The sequence below is a fragment of the Morus notabilis genome, unplaced genomic scaffold (assembly GCF_000414095.1).
Source record: "Morus notabilis unplaced genomic scaffold, ASM41409v2 Scaffold803, whole genome shotgun sequence".
Taxonomy (NCBI): Eukaryota; Viridiplantae; Streptophyta; class Magnoliopsida; order Rosales; family Moraceae; genus Morus; species Morus notabilis.
In genome coordinates, this window is record NW_010359912.1 from 299651 (window position 1) to 318688 (window position 19038).

At 32.4% G+C, this 19038-nt stretch overlaps 1 protein-coding gene across 1 annotated transcript; it reads left to right on the top strand.

Annotated features, from left to right (window-relative positions):
• The first annotated feature begins 4267 nt into the window (after nucleotides 1–4267).
• Nucleotides 4268–5512, top strand: LOC21394342. Its single transcript, XM_010095343.2, has 2 exons — nucleotides 4268–4848; nucleotides 4983–5512. Exons 1-2 carry the CDS (start codon nucleotides 4416–4418, stop codon nucleotides 5063–5065), a joined length of 516 nt encoding a protein of 171 aa, XP_010093645.1. The 5' UTR covers nucleotides 4268–4415; the 3' UTR covers nucleotides 5066–5512.
• The last annotated feature ends 13526 nt before the right edge of the window (nucleotides 5513–19038 follow it).

Sequence of the window (19038 nt, forward strand, 5' to 3'; positions counted from 1 at the left end):
TATATATTATATTATATCATATCATATTATTATATTATATTATATTACATATTATAAGATATAACAACTATATAATATATTGTAATTATATTAAAATATTGAAGGGTAATTATGAAAAAAAATGAAGAAAATAGCGTAGAATGACTATTCATCACATGTGACGAAGGAATGATGATTCAATTAAAATGGGTGAATGGTCATTCATTTTGAATGACCATTCATTTTTTATAAATCCAACCAAACATCAGACTTAGATTTTATTTCATTCTATTACTTTCTTTTCTATCCAACCAAACGTACCATAAATTCGGAATGTTCAAGCAAGTACAAATTATCACCTTAAAGACAATATTGCTAAAAAGAAATGTTAATATTATTCTTTCAGTTACTGTTGATTTTTATTTTTATTGTTTGACACATAAATTTTATTAATATGACATATTATTATTTAAATGAAAAATATTATCATAAAATTTACGCGTTAAAATACAGTAAGTGACAAAAATAGTGAAGAAAGAGTAATGCCGCGTGAGGGTTGAATTCTTCAAACACATGACTTGTTATATAATTACATATATGTCATTTGTTATTATATAAAATATGTGGTAAGTGATTGAAAAAGTTAAGCGGCACTTGCCAGGTAAACATCATTGATAATTGATGGCTATAGATGACCCTAAATAAAGTTGCTTTTTAGAGAGTTATTATGGTATTTAAATTAAAAATGGTGTTGATGATCTCGAATTATTTTAACTTTCCGTTTGGTTGTGGTAACCTGATTCACAAACCATTAACTCATAAAAGTGTGGGAATAACTAATACCAGAAGATTATGGTTCATTCAAAGAGTTATTCACTTCCAAATAGAGTTATATCAAATAGACTTATAAAGAGTCAGAACCAATCCAATTTTTTTTTTTAATATACAATACGGAACGCTAATTTTATTTTTAATGTGTCTAAATAATCACATGTTATTATGTTATAATGACTTAAATATTAAAGCATGAAAAAGTCACTTAATTATTTTTTTAATAATGTATCACAATTTGATTGATTAGATGCTACTTTAGCCACTAAAACTAAATACATTATTTGATTCGAGTTATAGAATTAAGAAATGTTTGTCCGTTTCAAAAAAAAAATTACCACTAATGATCACTAATTTACTACATAATATCACATGGGCTACATAATTTTATTTGATGCATATACATTTCCTTCTTTAAATGTAACAAAAAAAAAAGGGTGTACTCCCGTAAATAAATACCAACAATATTATAAGTATCTTTCTTGATGATGACATAAGATGCAACATAAAAAATTAGGGATCTTTCCCGGTACGTTAACATACCCGTAGGTCAGGTTTTATGTCTATCAAATCTGTATAAAATTACGTAAAAATTTAAAAATACGCATATCCAACAGTTAGAAAAACTTAGCATATCAGTACGTCTGGCGTACCAGAAAATCTTCCAAAAAAAATTAACAATTATAATTTTCTTAAAACAATACTATAAAACAAAACAAAAATGACATGTAGACTCACTGATTGTCTGTGTAATATATTAAATAAAACAAGCCTTCCTCTGTTTAGTCTTTGCTAAAGGAGTTCTCGACTAATGTGAATTGTGGTAAAATACCACATGTAAAATATTAAGATCTTATTGTGTTTGCTTGTAGTGTGGTAATTAGAACGTGACAATTTAGATTTTTTTTTTTTTTAACGTTATAGTAAGTAAAAGAAGTAATTGTATGGAAAGTCTGGTGATTAGTCCCAATGTACAATTTAAATATTTTATACTAACTTTTTTGAAAATAAAAGTAAAATAAAAATAATGGAGGACTCATTTGATAACTTTTATCTAAATAGGTTTTTTTTAGCACAACTTAAGTGAATTTTTTCAAAGATGTGTTTGGTGGCCTTGTTTTTGTCTCTCTGTGCGGGTTGCAGACGTGTCGATACTTAGACTCCGTTCATATCGCTAATTCGGTTTTGTTACAGTAAAAAGTTCTCAGAAACAGTCACATCTAATTTTTTTGCTACAGTAAAAAACTCTCACATAACGTCACATCTCAACTCGAATTAAAAACTCGAATTAGCGAATTAAACGGACCCTAGAGTTCTTTATTTGTTTTGAGACTTTGGTTTCTATGGGCGGTGGATCCATGAAGGCAACGCTTTCCTTGGTCAGCAGAGATGTGTAGCGGTTGGTGGTTTTCTCACATCGAAGACCTGCCTTCTTTCTGGCTATCTTTTGGCTCGCTGATAATGAGACGACATTTTCGATAGTTTTTGACTCTTAATTGAAGTTTTTTCGTTGTCGTTTAGGTTTTACATGTCTGTTTTAAATTATGTGTTTGTTAAATAAAAATGGTGATGTTTTTGTCGTTTGACTCAGTGTATCTTGTTGTTTTACTGCCTTTACGCTGTAATGGAGATGTTATCCCCACCTTTCGGGTCTTTCTTTTAACTTCTAATATTGTGTTTATATGGTGGCCATTATGCTACAGTGCTGTAGCTCTCAATCAATTAAAAATTTATACCGATTATAGAGTACTGGTTAAAAAACTCATATATGAGCTCTTTTTAATGTGTCATTCAAATTCTCTTGTAATATATGTATTATTGTCTTAATATACATAAAATTGTCCTTAAAAAGTCTATAAATTATTACAATTACCACCATTATCCAACTTTATTGGAGTCATTGTGCATTACACCAATTTCTTATTATTATTTTCTTTTCATATAAACCCCAACATCAATTCCTCATTAAAAAGCCAATTAGATGCAAAAGGCGGTGGGTGCAACCGTACTTAAGGCCGGCAATTTCAGACACGACACGATAAAACGATACGAAAACAACACGAGATAAATGGGTTTGGACCGCACGATTATTAATTGGGTCGTTAACGGGCTGACACGAATAACATGAAAAAAAATGGGCTGGATTCGTGCTAGCCCGTTTAACACACTTAACCCGTTTAGTTATACGGGTCTTTATCGGGCCGACACGGCCCGGCCCGTTTATTAAGCCCATATATATATATATATATATGTAAATTTTATAGAAAGAAACTCTCTTCTATTATTTTTGGAATAGTAAAAAATAAGAATAAATAGGCTAAGAAAAAACCTTATCTTCCTAAAAGAAACTATCATAATTAAAGATAAACTCTAACCTAAGAAACCTTATCTCTAATGATAAACCATTTATCCTCTATTTTATTTAAATTCAAATACAAATACTTTATCTAACCGACAATATATATATATATATATATTTTAGACAAAACCCTACTTCTGACTCAGTCTCTTGAAACTAATTTTGATTTTTAGAGCGTAATTGGACATTCAACCTCAAGGCTCAAAGAAGACATTTTCCAATAGTTATTTTATGTTTTATGCACTTAAACATTCAAATGTTTGGTTGTGTTTTCAAACTTATTTAAATGTACTTGGCTATGTTTTCAAACTTCTTTGGATGTGTTGGTAATTGGTATGTTTTGAAACATGTATACTTAATAATCTAGTAGTATCATATATATGTGTGTATTTGATATTTGGATATTTTAACGTGTGTTGGCTATTATGCATGATTTTATATTAAGTAGTCAATTAATATAGTTTTGAATACAATATAAAATTTCACTATTTTTGCTAGTTGGTTTATAAACGGGTCATAAACGTGTTTTTTTTTTCGTGTCCGCCCGTCACGGCACGTTTAATAATTGTATTCGCGTGTCGTGTCGTGTTAACCGTGTTATTAGCGTTTCGTGTTCGTGTTTGAGGTTCTGACACGTTTATTAATCGTGTCGTATTCGTGTTCACTATAATCGTGTTGTCCCGTAATCGTGCCGGCCCGAACACGACACGCAAACACGAATTGCCAACCCTAGACCCACTAACAGTACTTATGTGACAAAGTGTGACGGACTACAACCAAATCCAAAACCCTAACACAACCATTTGGTTTAATCGACGTTAAGGACACTAAACTTAGGACGCACGACATTACTCAGATTCATTAACTCAACCAATCATTCCTTTCACTATTCCTAAGATTTTCTCGGCAAGCAAACGGAAAATATCCATGAATTCTCTAGAAAAACTAATAATTGAAAAAAAAAAAGGCAAAAAAAGAAACGGACAGGTCATCATGACGCGGACCAACCAAAGCAAAGTCTTCCTGGTCCCACCACCCAACTTTCTTCCCTTATATCTCTCCTCTTTTCTTCACCCATTTATAAACCCTTCTCCTCAATTAAAACCATTTCAGAAAAAACCACACCCAAAAAAAAAATCCCAAAGCGCTGGAGAACAACCCAGCGCGTGAGGTCCTCCGACCTCCGCACGCCGCCGGGGAATCGGCTCCGCCGGCCGTGCCACGCGAGGTCTTCCCCTTCCCCACCATGTCCGATCCCCACGCGACGTCCTTTCCCTTGGCGCGCGCTCCCCACGCGCCGCCGCCGCTGTACAAGCAGCGATCGTGGTCGCCGGACGCGTACCGCGAGGAGGCGTGGCTCCGGAGGAAGAAGAGCAACGGCGGCGGCGCCGGCGGGAAGAAGTCGAGGCAGCGGAGCAAGAGCGTGACGGACGAGGACCTCGACGAGCTCAAGGGTTGCATCGAGCTCGGCTTCGGCTTCGACTCGCCGGAGCCAGCCGATCAGCGCCTCTCCGACACCTTGCCGGCCTTGGAACTCTACTACGCCGTCAACAAGCACTACAACGACTCTCTCAATCTCTCCAAACCGGCTCTCAATACGACGTCGTCTTCCTCTACCGCCACGTCGGACTGCGACACCCCCTCTCCTTTGGGCAGCCCCCATACCATGTTCTGTCCCGGTATATACATACATACATGTATATATATATATATATACATTTTTTTTCCTAATATTAATTCCCCACATCAATCCGTGATTGAATTATAATCTGATTTTATTTTTCTGTCTTCTTTTTGGTTCTCGGGAAATTAGGAGATACACCACAAACGGTGAAGACGAGGCTGAGGCAGTGGGCACAGGTGGTTGCTTGTTCGGTGAGGCAATGCTCGAGTTGATTTTGAGATGTGATATAATCCAGGGTGAAGATGATCATGATCGGGGTTAAGGTTAAGGTTAACTGATGACCAAACAAGAGTTATCAGCGTAACCAAACATCAACATCCAATATTAATGTTCCATTCCATATATGATTCCCATCCCATCCTCCCACCGACTTTGTTTGGCTCAATAATAATATCTAAAAAAGGAACGGAGAAGAATGAGAATGAAACCACACAAAAAAAAAAAAAAAGTATTGACTTTTTTTATTTTCTTTTTTATATTTTTTTTTTCATGCTCTATCTTTGTCGCTTAAGTTAGAATATTATTGCTAGATTTTGTACCTGAATCGAGATGTAAAAAAAGTCAAAGATATGTACTGTCTGATTGGTGAAATTAGGGTTTTGTTTATTTTTCACTTCGAAAAGCTGCTAGTGATATTGGAAGAAAAAGAAAAAAAAAAAGTAATAGAAAGCTGGATCTTCCTGGATACAGCGTGATTTCTTTGACAAGTGTAACTAACTATATTCTTTCGTGAAAGGTACGACATTTAAGTTGAATTGTGGAAGTACATTGGATTCGTACAATGCCAGCCCAAAAAATAACTGAGTTTGACTGTACATAATAGATTTGTTGTCGTTTCTACTCTCTACAGCGTTTACATTGGCAAAACTAGAGGTGTGGGCAGGCAATTTAAGGGCGGTCCAGCCCAACTCGTAATAGTGTCAGGTTTAATACGGTATTATTATGAGCTGCGTCGGCTTGGCACATTTGATGGATTAGGATTGGGCTACGGTTTCTCAGCTTATGGCCTAGGCCTAACCTTAGCCCTTGAGGTTGGTGGCCTGGCCCAAGTTCAGTTCGACCTAAGCCCGGATTCAGAATTTGTTCAGCCCGGCCTACACACGATTCGTCCCACCAGAAGCCCGCTAGCTTGTGTCTGTTTGGCACACGAAGGACCCAACGGTCACAAGTTGAGAAATGCACCTAAATTTCATCAATAAATACTCTTAAATCTCACACAACAATTCACTCTCAACTTCTCATCTCACCTCATTCTATTTCTCATCTTGTCTCTTTGATATTGATTTTAAGATTTTCTCTATCGATTACTCATTTTCTTGCTTTTTCATTTATAAATCTCGAAAAAAATATATTCTACTTATCAATTTTGTTACATAACATTATATTACTCAAGTTTATTTGTATTGTTTATTGTTTATAAATGAACGAATAAACATTAGTTTCTTTTTTTTTTTTTTCAAAAAATGGCCGCATAAAATTTCTTTCATTTCACTGCTCTCCCTGAGCTTGGTGATGAGCCATTTTACGAGGATGAAATGTTGGCCCACAACACCACCCCCACTGAATCGAAAATTGCTTCGGTTGATAATGCTTTAGTGCACAACGAGGAAGTTGGGGAACGTAGCAGGGGAAAAAGACTGTGAACTTCTCCCGCATGGCAACATTTCACAGATGAGCCATGACCAAATCCAAAAACATGTGAAATGAAAATTCGTGTTGTATATAAATATTGTAAAAAGTATTTTTCTAATAAAAAGGATAGGGGTATTAGTCATCTGGATAGACATTGGAAAGCATGCCTACCCTTGCACCAAGGTGGGAGTGTGGAGTCCCACCATCAAACACTATCACTCACATCACAAGGGTTGCAAAGTTTTACCTACGATGCACAACGTGCTCATGAGGCACTAGCTAAATTTTTAGCTAGTGCCGAATTACCTCTTTCTTTTGCAGATGATGCAGCATTTGAAGAATTCGTACAAATAGCCTTTTGCCCACAATTTAAACGGGTAAATAAAAACACAACTCGTTCTGATTGCATGAAAGTGTTTTATGCAATGAGACAATCTCTAGTTGATAATTTGAGGTCTTTTAATGCTACTATATCTTGTACTTCTGATCTATGGGAGGAGTACAATAAAACTGGATATTTATACGTCACGGCGCATTATGTTGACAATAAATAGGTTTTACAAAAGAGAATAATAGGTTTTCATTTATGTCCATTTTCTCATAACACATAGTAATGAAAATTTTTGGGTTTTATGAGATAGAAGATAAAGTTTTAATTATTATTTTTAATAATGCGTCAGCTAACACGGCTGCAATTAACATGTTTAAATGTAGTTTGAAACCGGCATTTAGTGGCAAAATTTTTCATCAACAGTGTGTATGTCATATAATAAATTTAGTAGTGCAAGCAAAAATTGAACATATTTCCTCTAATATAACAAATATTAGAGAATCTTAATCCTTCATATCTAGTTCTGGAGCTCGGCTCCAAGAATTCTGATAATATTGCAGGAATAGCCATATGCGCCCAAGAAAGTTTCCAACTGATATGAGACATAGGTGGAATTCCACCTACTTAATGTTGAAGGCTGCACTTCTGTATCAACAGCTCATCACAACATATGTGAACAGTAAGAATGATAAAATTTTAATTCTTGATACAGATTGGAAGACTGGTGAGTACTTTTTAAAATTTTTAGAAGTTTTCTACAATGCTATTGAATTACTTTCTAGAGTTTATTATCATACTGCATATTTTAGCTTTGCACCAACTATTTAATATTTCAAAAATATTTTCTTATTATAGGGATACTGAACTTTTTAGAACTATAGTTAAGCTAATGGAAGCTATATTTAAAAGTTATTGGACCGGTTGTCTAATGTTATATGCATTAACAACCATTTTAGATCCTAAATGCGGAGTAGATGGGACCGAATCTTTAATGACTGTCACGGCATAAAATTTAGGTATTGATATGTTACTAACTATTACTGATGCTAGGAAAATGTTAGAAAAATTATTTGGTTTGTATGAAGCAAAATACGGAACAGGTAAAAAAGAATAGGGAACATCGACGTCAGTAAGCAGTTCGGGGCCTAAAGCCTCATCGTGGAGCTTCTTAAAGAAGAAAGATAAAATGTCAGGATAGTCATCAACACAAGCGTCTACCGAACTGGTAAAATATTTTGAATCGAATTTTATAATCGATGACGACAAACTGGACATCTACAGTGGTGGAGGAGCAAGACCGATCATTTTTTTAATACTGTCCGTAATAGACCATGACATTCTGACAACTCCAATGCCAACGATAGCATCGGAGCAAGCATTTAGGGCAAGCAACCGAATTCTTGACGATAAGAGATGCAGAATGTATCTGGATATCTTGGAGGGTGTTAAAGATTGAGAAGATGCAAGAAGACGAAAACAAGAATATACAGATGATTCAATTTAATAATATTTTTCTAACTAAGACATAACAAAATCTTCTGGAAGCACTTAGATTTTGTAATTTACTTATCCTTGAATACTGCATTCTTTTTTCCTTTGCTAAGGTTTTGTCCCGATCTCCCCACGGGTTTTACTTGGCAAGGTTTTTAACGAGGCGGTCATTTAGGTGTACTTATTCGTATTATCTCAATTCAATAAAATCACATCTTTTGGGGGCATAAGATATATTTTCTTTTTTTAATTAAATATTATAAAAAAAATAAAAGAGCCAGAGTCAGCCCGTGAAGGGCCTGGGCCCGGCCCTGACCCTTATGGACTAGGGCCGAGGGCCAGTGCTGGGTCTTACGGTTTCTCCTCAGGCCGGGCCCTACACGGCTCTGCACTGTGCTGGGCCGTGCCAAGCACGGCCCAGGCCCACCACAGACCTAGGGTTAGAAGGGCCGTGCCGGCCCGGCACGGTCCTTTTGACATCTCTAGGCAAAACTCTTTTTAAATTGGAATGTGAATAATACTAACATTAACTTTTCATGCTGGCCTCTGGAGAAAGGACAATACCCTTCATTGTTATCATTTGATATTGAGTAGATTCTATCAAATAACAACAACACTGAATTGTGTAGTTGCAATTGCTTGGGATCTATCATACTTCTTATTGGTCTTGAGATTTTGTTGAACAGGGTTGTATTTGTAAGATTCAAAATGACTATGAAATGCTAGTACGGGTAATATTACCGAATCTACAACATAGTTAAAATAAATTTTTTTTTAGGGTAGCAAGGGGATGGTTCCTGTCCTCATACCCTACCTATTTAACTTAAGAGTTAAAATAAATTTTTTTTTTGAAAAAAAAAATCTACAACATAGTTAGAACTTAGAAAGCAAATTCTGTGAAATTAAACCTATAATTCAATAAAATTTCATACTAAAAGGTCAAAACCAACACATACAAAGGGGGAAAAAAAGTCAAAACCAATCCAATTCAAGTTCTAAATATGAAATCAAATTCCTAAAACTCAAAAATCAAATTCTATCAAATTAAATCTATAGTTCAGTGATGTTTCATTCGAAAGTGTCGTAACCAAAACTAAACAAGTGAGTTATTTATATTCAGGATTGAACAACAATTCATGTCTTTTCAATAAAATTTCATACTAAAAGGTCAAAACCACCACATACAAGGGGGGAAAAAAGGAAAAAAAGTCAAAACCAATCCAATTCAAGTTCTAAATACGAAATCAAATTCTTAAAACTCAAAAATCAAATTCTATCAAATTAAATCTAGAGTTCAGTGATGTTTCATCCTAAAATGTCATAACCAAATCTAAACAAGTGAGTTGTTTGTATTCAGGATTGAACAACAATTCATGTCCTTTTGTTATAATGTTTTCTCAAATTGAATTTATGTTTAAACTCATAAGACAAACGGCAGTTACTCAAAACCAAATTCAAATTCTAAAAATTCTAAATTAAACTCTTAAAATTCATTGTAAGAAAATGTGCCCCACTGTATAAGATTCAATTGTCACCCTACCACTGATATTGTCATAATATGCATATCAATGCATGCGCTTTGTCATCACTAGCATACCGAAGCAATGCAGTGCTAAAGGGCCAGGATATCTCAAACATCATATTATGACGTCTTAATTCTCAAAAATAAATAAATAAATAAATAAAACATATATTCACATCTATTAGTCTGTTATCAAAATAAACTTAGAATTCTCAGTGCATCTGCCTTGAAGCCATTAAATTTTTTTAGAGGTATAGTTTTTGAGTGTCTATATTAATAATTTGTAGCAGTTGACACTGAACTACTCTCATTCATAAATCAAATAGTTGAAAAATTAATTTAATAACTAAAACAACAATACTTACTGCTAGTAAAAAAAAAAAAAAAATGACAGGGCCTACCGAAAATTTTTCACCCTTTTTACCGTGAAAATGTGCATGTCACAAGGGCTTTTCTACAATCAAAGCATCGATCCGAGAGAGTTGTCATATGATATGAAGGGCAGCTGGCTCCAGCAAGCACCACTAAGGTTGGTGTTTCTCTATGATTACAAACAGGGACTCTTCTTAACTCAGCATGTTGATATTCACTTTTATGCTCACCGATTGAGGGGCAGGTTCTACTGTTTACTTTAAATAGATGGATTTTGCTTTCAAATATCCATGTGTGTAAAGGACAATAATACAAATTTCATGAAACAATTTATCATGAACATCATGGATGTAAACAATACACACGTCAAAATTTTGTAAGTCCTGTAAAGCTGAAATAACTAATTTGATCTCAACTTTTTTATCATTTAATTATTTAGCCATCGTTTATTTTACCGATTCGAGTTTTTAATTCTAAATTTTTACAGTAAAAAATTTTCAAAAAATATTATATTTAACTTTTTCTGTTACAGTAAAATTTTTTTTTAAAAAATATCATATTTCAACTTAAATTGATGAAGTAGATGAGGCCTTAAATTTTAATTGCATCTAAACCTCCGTGTGTGTACATTATGTACATGATTGCTTATAAACAACTGATTAAAAGTTACCTTTCAGCAAATTGTCTTTGTCAACGATGGATCCAGTTTTGTTTGCTAAAACATTTCTAGGCCCGCTTCTTCATCTTAAATTGGCCCAATAACCAACACCTTAACCCATGCTGTGGCCGTACCCACAAAATGTGCTCATTTGTCCTTATCCAGCTCGAAGTCTGGATATATATATATAGAGTTTGCTTACGTCCCGGTGAGGCAGCCGCCTACGAGTTGTACGGTTTATTTCGTTGATTTAAATTTTTAATTCGAATTGACATGTGATTTTATATGAGAATTTTTTACTGTAGTAAAAAAGTTAAATATGACTGTTTCTGAGAACTTTTTACTGTAATAAAACTTGAATTCTAAACTCGAATCGGTGAAATAAGCGGAGCGTTAGTGTTTCAATCCGATTATTAATCGTATTAAACAATATTAATATAAACACGATTTGTTTATTAAACTTGTTAAAAACATCTACTTAAACACAACTCATTTATTAATTGTGTCAATCCGTATAATTCGTTTAAATTAATATATTGAATAAATAATTAATATAATAATGATTTATTTAACACAGTCAAGACACGTTTAATATGATTATTGGTCAATTTATCTTTTCTTTTTAAGAAAAATAAATGAATTTTACCTACAAATATTAAAATTTACATTATTTATATTTAATATGTCATATAATCTTTCATGTTATATCACATATAATTAGATTATAGATGACACATATAATTAATCGTGTCAATTCGTGTCACTTCGTGTTAGGATGTCAATCTTAACTCAACCTATTTATTAATCGTGTTAATCGTGTTAACCTGATTATAACTCAAACTCATTTATAGTAAACCCAAACTTACTAATTTCGTGCGGGTTTCAAGTCGTGTCGCTACCCGGATTGCTAACCTTACAGCTGCCATAGGGTTTAAGAAGTGAAAGGCAATCGAATCCCTTCCTCCAGAGAGGTATTCCCTTTTCTGACTACTTTTGATTTATGTTTGTCCTTATGAGTCTTAGTCTTCTTTCTTTGTCTTAAGGACTCCTTTGAACTTTGCCTCCATGAAAAGATTTTGAGTTAATCTCATTAGTGTTCCATGAATTTTAGAGTCGTTATCAATTACACATTAAATTTTAAAAACTCTCACGTTACTAGTTGATTTATGATTTAGTCTCATTTATCTCATTTGTTAGTATTCGTTAAAACCAGATGGAAAAATAGAGGATTAATTGTGGTCACATAGTCTTTTCCATTTGTTTTTAATACAAATTTTAGTAGAAAGATCATGTGATCATACTACCACTTTTTCTCTGTATATCTTTATCCCTTTTGTTAGAATTAGTTAAAATCAGATAGAAAAATGAAGGATTAAGTGTGGTCACATAGTCTTTTTCATGTGTTTTTAATACAAAAATATAATAGAAAGACCACGTGATCATACTACCCCTTTTTTCGGTATATTTTTATAAAAATATTTATAAAGATGACTAAATAGGGTTAGTATAAAATTCAAGTGAGAAAGTGAGAGTTTTCAAAGTTTATGAGACAAGCTTGGAATAATCTCAAAAATTCAAGCGACACCAACAAGATTAATTTATAAAAAAAAAAAAAAAAAAAAAAGAGGTTCAATTAGACCTCAAATTTTAACTCCTAAATATAATGCTTCCAATTTAGAATCTCCAATGAATTTAAACTTAACTATACAACTATATAAATTCATAACTCTTTGGACTTTTAACTTTAAAGGATGAATTAAAACTCTATTAAAAGCTTAGCTCATTTAAAACAAGAAAAGCTCATTTAGAACAAGTAAACGATTGATGTATTTTAACTTAATTTTATTTACGACTCTAAAAACTTTCTGACTTTGCCACTAAACATAACATATCATGAAAAGCTCCTTCAGCTGAAATCATGATAAAAGTCAAAGCATCATTCCATGGCGAGGGAATGAAATATCATTTTAATTTAAAGTCGGTATTCTAATATCACCTTCTTGAAGGATTTAAGTTTGATTTATAGGTAAAAGTATTACAGAAGTAGTTTTTCTTTTAATTAACTGGAAGGAGTTTCTTATTGTTCTTATTTTTTTTAGTTAATCTCATGGTCTTTGAGATTTATTCTCAATCTCATTATAACCTATGACTTTTAAAACATTTCACAATTAATTCTTGAGGTTTACATTTTAATTTCTAATTTATACAGATTCTATCAAATATTTAACACCTACATAACAGAATGACCTAATTGAAATAGAATAAAATTTTCAGAGATAAAATGCAGGACTTCTTAAAAGTTAGGATTAAAGTGACATTAAGAGTAAACCTTAAAAGACTGTGAGATTAACCCTTTTTTTTTTTTATTGTTGAACAAAGGCAAAGCATTAGAAAATCAAACAAAGCATCAATACCACCAACAACCGATTACATTTTAAAGTGAGTATAATCGTCATTTCTTCGCCATCAGATTTAATCCAACGTTTCAAATTACGTACCTCGAAATCAATGAAGAAAAAATATGTTCCTAATATATGATATTAATGCTAAAATTCTGTCATCCAAAGACTTTTCTAATTAACTAATGTTTGTGAACTTTACGCACACAGCTGCCAAATAATTCGTCCAAATTGCTATATGCCTCGTGCATATCATTCATGTTTTGATACAATAATATTTCTTTGAAAGAGGAAAACAAAATAGAAAATAGCAAAACGGAGGAAAAGAAGAATCTCTCACTCAGCCGACAAACTTGGAAAGCAACATCCTCATTCTTTTTGTTTTCAGACTCGATAGACAATAATTACAGCATTGTTCTTTTGCTGACTTGACATATATATATATATATATATATATGTGTGTGTGTGTTATTGTGTGTGTGTGTTAATTTGCTTTAATTAAAATATTATGTTAATTTGACTTTATCTCTCTTTCATTCATTCATGCAACTTTAATTTACTTTTTGTTCTTTCTATTCTTCAAAATAGCAGGGCTATTTCAGATTATCTTATTTGGGCTGGTGATTTTATTATTATTGCGACATAAGAAACTTTCAACGCGTATTAGAGAGGTTGATCGTAGACTCAAGATGAAGATCGGGTCAGGGTTTTGATCCTCCAAAACTTTATAGACTCAATCCTTCCATTAATTCTTTTCAAATTTCTATCATTTTGCTCCTTTTGTACTTGTTACTAAATTTCTGTCTCCTTTAAATTGAAGGCTTTAATCTTGAAACTTCGATAACATAACAATTTATGTTGAATTACAACTTTAAGCATAGTGTTTTATGGTGCTTGGGGTCAAAGATATATATTACCATACCAATATATATATATATATATATATATATAGCGCCAACATCAATTTTTATATCCACTGTTTTGGAGATAATGAACATATAAGTTTTTGTTAAGGGTGAAAAGTGTTGTTTGTTGGAACAAGATGACTAGATTATAAGGTGTAGCTCGTTCGAGGGTTTGGGTCAACGAGTTGCACATTGGAGTGATAGGATTAAGTTTGTATTTATTCTAGTACTTATCTAATATCCTAAATATAAAATATAAGCTAAATTAAATGACTATACGAGAAATACAAACTGCTTAAGTTAAATACAAACTTCACCTGGTGTAGTTTTTACCCTAAATCAAATCATGATCTTATTATCGTTTAAACTTTTTCTTCTAAAAAGATATTCGTGCCAATTATCAAAAAAAAAAAAAAAAAAAAATTGATGCATATATATATATATAGTACCATTCGTTTACAAACAGAAGTCGTACGTAGGATAAAGATGACACAAGAAAATTGCAATGTGACGAAAACCACAAAAATTAGCACTTCACCGTGGCAACGTAACAAGTGTACATACATATAGTCGCTGAAATTGACTTCCATTAACAAAATTCCAACGATTTCACTTGTGAAAGAAGACAATTTTTTTCTTGACGTGGGCAGTCCATTTTCAATTGATTAATATATATATTGTGTATGCACGTTTCTAAAGCAACCAACGCGGATTTGTGCACCTAAAGGACTTATAATCATGAAAATGAAATTGCGATTGTTACATTTCTTTTATTTTTTATCATCTATTGCTTTTCTTGGATTATTTATTTATTTTACGCGTAGCTTATATGTTGCCAAATTATAAGGTTGACTCAGTTCCCTAATCTTATTCTTCTCATAAGTAAATACATAGTTATGTATGTAGAACTTGGAATATAATAATGTTATCTTAATTAGAAATAGGATTATTATTACCTATGTCTCCTGAACTTTAGGGTTACCTTCATTTTATCCATTGAACTTTGAAAATCCCCATTTTATTACCCTAAACTTTCATGAACTTCCACTTTGCTCATTTCGTCCTAATTTCCGTTCAAAAGAAACGGAAAATGTCTCACGTGTATGGTGTTTGAGGGTAAAATTGTAATTAAATTTTCGGTGATTTGCACCTATGCCCCCTGAACTTTGAAGTCGCCCCACTTTGCCCCCTGAATTTTTCAGTCGTCCCTATTTTGCCCCCTAAACTTTTTCATAGCTCCCACTGCCTAAACTTTGAATATTTCTCACTTTGCTCCCTCTACTTGATTAAGATTGGTACCTGCTCACTCGCCTCCATAGTAATCCGATCACTCAATATGATTTTTCTTCTTTTTTTTAATTTTCTAAACACGGTTTGATGTCCTTTTTATCATTTTTGTTTTCTATTTGAATTATTTTCATTGATTTGATTCGTAGTAAGACATAGCAATACCTGGATTTTACGGAAATGTCGATATCGATGAAAGTTAACCTAAAATATACAAATTCGTCCTAAAACACTTTATCGACTTTTTGCTAATATCTCTAAAAAATTTATGCAAAAAATTACGTCATTTAATACTATACTTTTCAAAATGAGAGAAATTCAAAGTTTGAAATAGTATAGAGAGAATAATGAAAAAGTTTAGGGGGCAAAGTGGAGGTGACCTCAAAGTTTATGGGGTAAAGTGGGGGCAACTCCAAAGTTTAAGGGGCAAAATGGGGGTGACTCTAAAGTTCAGGGGCATAGGTACAAATCACTAAAAGTTCAATTATGATTTTACCCTCAAATACCATGCACGTGAGACATTTTTCGTCTCTTTTAAATGGAAATTAGGACGAAAGGGACAAAGTGAAAGTTCATAAAAATTTAAGATAGTAAAGTGAGAATTTTTAAAATTCAAGGGACAAATTGAGGGTGACTCCAAAGTTTAGGAGTATAGGTGATAATAATCCTTATAAATATTAACTCTAGTCGGTATATATAATACATGCGTTTATATAACAAACGCACGTATTCTTTCCTCTTTTGGAAAATTCGTCAAACCCTAATTTGCCCTTGTGTTTCACATTGGGATGTTACACAAGATACGTTGTATATGCACATATTAGCTGTCAACAATAATCACAAGCTAAATTATAACAAGGAAATTGTCCTTTTTTGACAAATTTTGATCTAGTTAATTAATACGTCTGTCTTTTGGGATACATGCTGAATAGTGCAAATGCTGTATAGATTAGTTGAGAATATAGTAATTGATGGTTGAATTTATTAAATTTCCACTAACCAGATACTTTAAGCTCCCTCTTTATATGCTCCATAAAGTGCCTCAATTTTTCTTTTTTCTTTTTTTAAAACAATATCTTTTCCCTACATTTATTAATTACTAGCTTGAATATTATGTGGAATTCTTTTTCTTTGAAAAAAAAAAAAATGTGGCGGCCGTTTGTTTTTCCACTATGAAAACTAAAAAGCTCTTCTTAGTGAGTAATCACTTCAGTACTTTCTCTTTTTCAACGACCTTCTTTGTCAGATGGAATGATTTTTTAAAGTATTTAAAAGACGTTTAGTTTATATATTCAGAATTATAATTTAGAATTATTTTCATTTTATGTATATTTTTTTAAGAAAAAATCAAAAACGAATATAGAAAACAAACGTCTCCTAACTACAACTACGAGTATTGACAGTTACAAAGAATATCATGTTTGCTTTTAAACCAGAAATACATGTAATAACCCTGAAATAAGAAAGTAACAGTCGATTTAGTGAAGTATACTTGCTGACAGCTCTAGTAATACAGTAAGTGCGGCGAATGAAATCATTATCATTATTATTTTAGTTTTTTGCTGTGGAATTCCCAATTTCAAACGACATCGAGATTTTGATGAACGAGGTTAATGGTATTAGAGAATCTACATAATTTTGTATTTTATGTTCTTATCGTTGTAATTGATTTTGTTGATTATCTTCCTAATTTAGAAAATTTGATTTAATTTCCTAATTTTGATGATTTGTAATTGATCTGTAAAATCCTTTAATCAAGAATCTTACCTAGAATAGAATAACACCCAGATTAAGAAACTTCTCTATGTTGTATACTGTATATATTTATGTTTAGAATCAATACAAGACATGCCATAATTCCTTCATTTCCTATTAAATGGTAATTTTTATCGTCATATTTCTCGCTAGTCATGAGAAGCAGCCCATACGTTAGTAAAATATACATTCTTTAGAAGAATCGAAGAAGATCGGTTTGGTTAAAAGAATATCCTTTGTATCGTTGATTTTCTAAGTACGCCGATATTGATATTATCGTTTAATGCAATTTATTCCACATTAAAAAGAAAAAAAAAAAAACTCAAAGATCTATAGTTCTATACACACAGAATGACCGTTACCTAAAAAACAATCCATTTTGATCCCAATAGTTTTCTTAGAAAATACGACAAATTTACGGTAACTATAAAAACATACTGATCTATTAATAAGAAGCATTTTTTAATCGTTAATTACATTAGAATCATACGAGATATTTTAAAAGCATACAATAATTTAGAGCCCATTTATTTTATATACTCAAAACTCAAATTATTAATTATATTTAGACCTCAAAGTCAATGAAACCTAACACGTGATGAAGCCTGATGAAAATTCAATGGTTGAAAATTGTATGATCATACTGATAGAGTGGTACTGGACTCTATCGCAAAATTGTCCCATAAAATAAATCAAGGTAGAAAAATTAAATGGGACGAAATGTCAAATTTGTGATACGTCATCATAAAGAATTTCCAAGCTTTTGTGCTACGACGAGACATAAGAGATGTGAGATATTTCAGATGAGAGAATTGGCTTTGTTCCCTTTTTTCCTTTTTTTTCCCTAAGAATGCAAAAAAAAAAAAAAAAAAAGCTTCGTTCAACTTACGTTATCAGATGCAAATATCATTTTTCAGGCCCAGGAAAACGAAGGCCAAGCTACTGACGAGAGTTACATATTACTGTTCTAGCACACGGTAGCCTTATTCATGTGGATTGATATTGCTTCTGACAATACGAGCCACGACACGATAACACGATTAAAAAATGATACGAATTTCACATATTAGGGTTGAGAAAAAAGAAATTCAGATCAGAATTGGGTCGACCTGAAATTGACACGAAAAACACAGATTAATTTCGGGTTAGAGCCGCTTAACTCAAACACGTCACGAAACTCTTAAAAAAACTAAAAAATACATATATTTTTCATTACATATTTTTTATTTTATTATGAATTTGTGATATCATGATAGTTATACTTAAAATCTTATACTATTATTCGCTTAATTTCAATGGATGTTATTGTATTTTAGTGTGTTATGAATTTTAAGTTATTTTTAATATATAAAAAACTAAATAAAAGTATATAATTTTCGTGTTAAATTCAGGTTCACGGGTCAATTTCGTGTCACGAGTTATTTTTTTGTCGTGTTGTGTCAACCCGTAAAGTGGTCGTGTCGTGTTCGTGTTGCGGTTTTTAAAAAATTTCGTGCCACGGGTCATGTTCGGGTTGATTGTAAATTTAGAAAAAATATGATCAAAACATGACACGTAACATGAATTGCCACCCATACTTTCACACCTGTGACCCGTCAACCTCTTCAAACGAAATATTCTAACTTATATACAGTACAATATAAACTAATGTCTAAAATGAATTAAAAAGTCACATATATTTTTTATTATGACATGAAGCATATATGATTTTTGACAAAATCTTAAATTCGATACCTGTACGTACAATCCAGAGAATGTAAATTTATTATTATTATTTTTGTGTAACATTATTTATACAATTTGTTTAATACTCTATGTTACACAAAACTATAT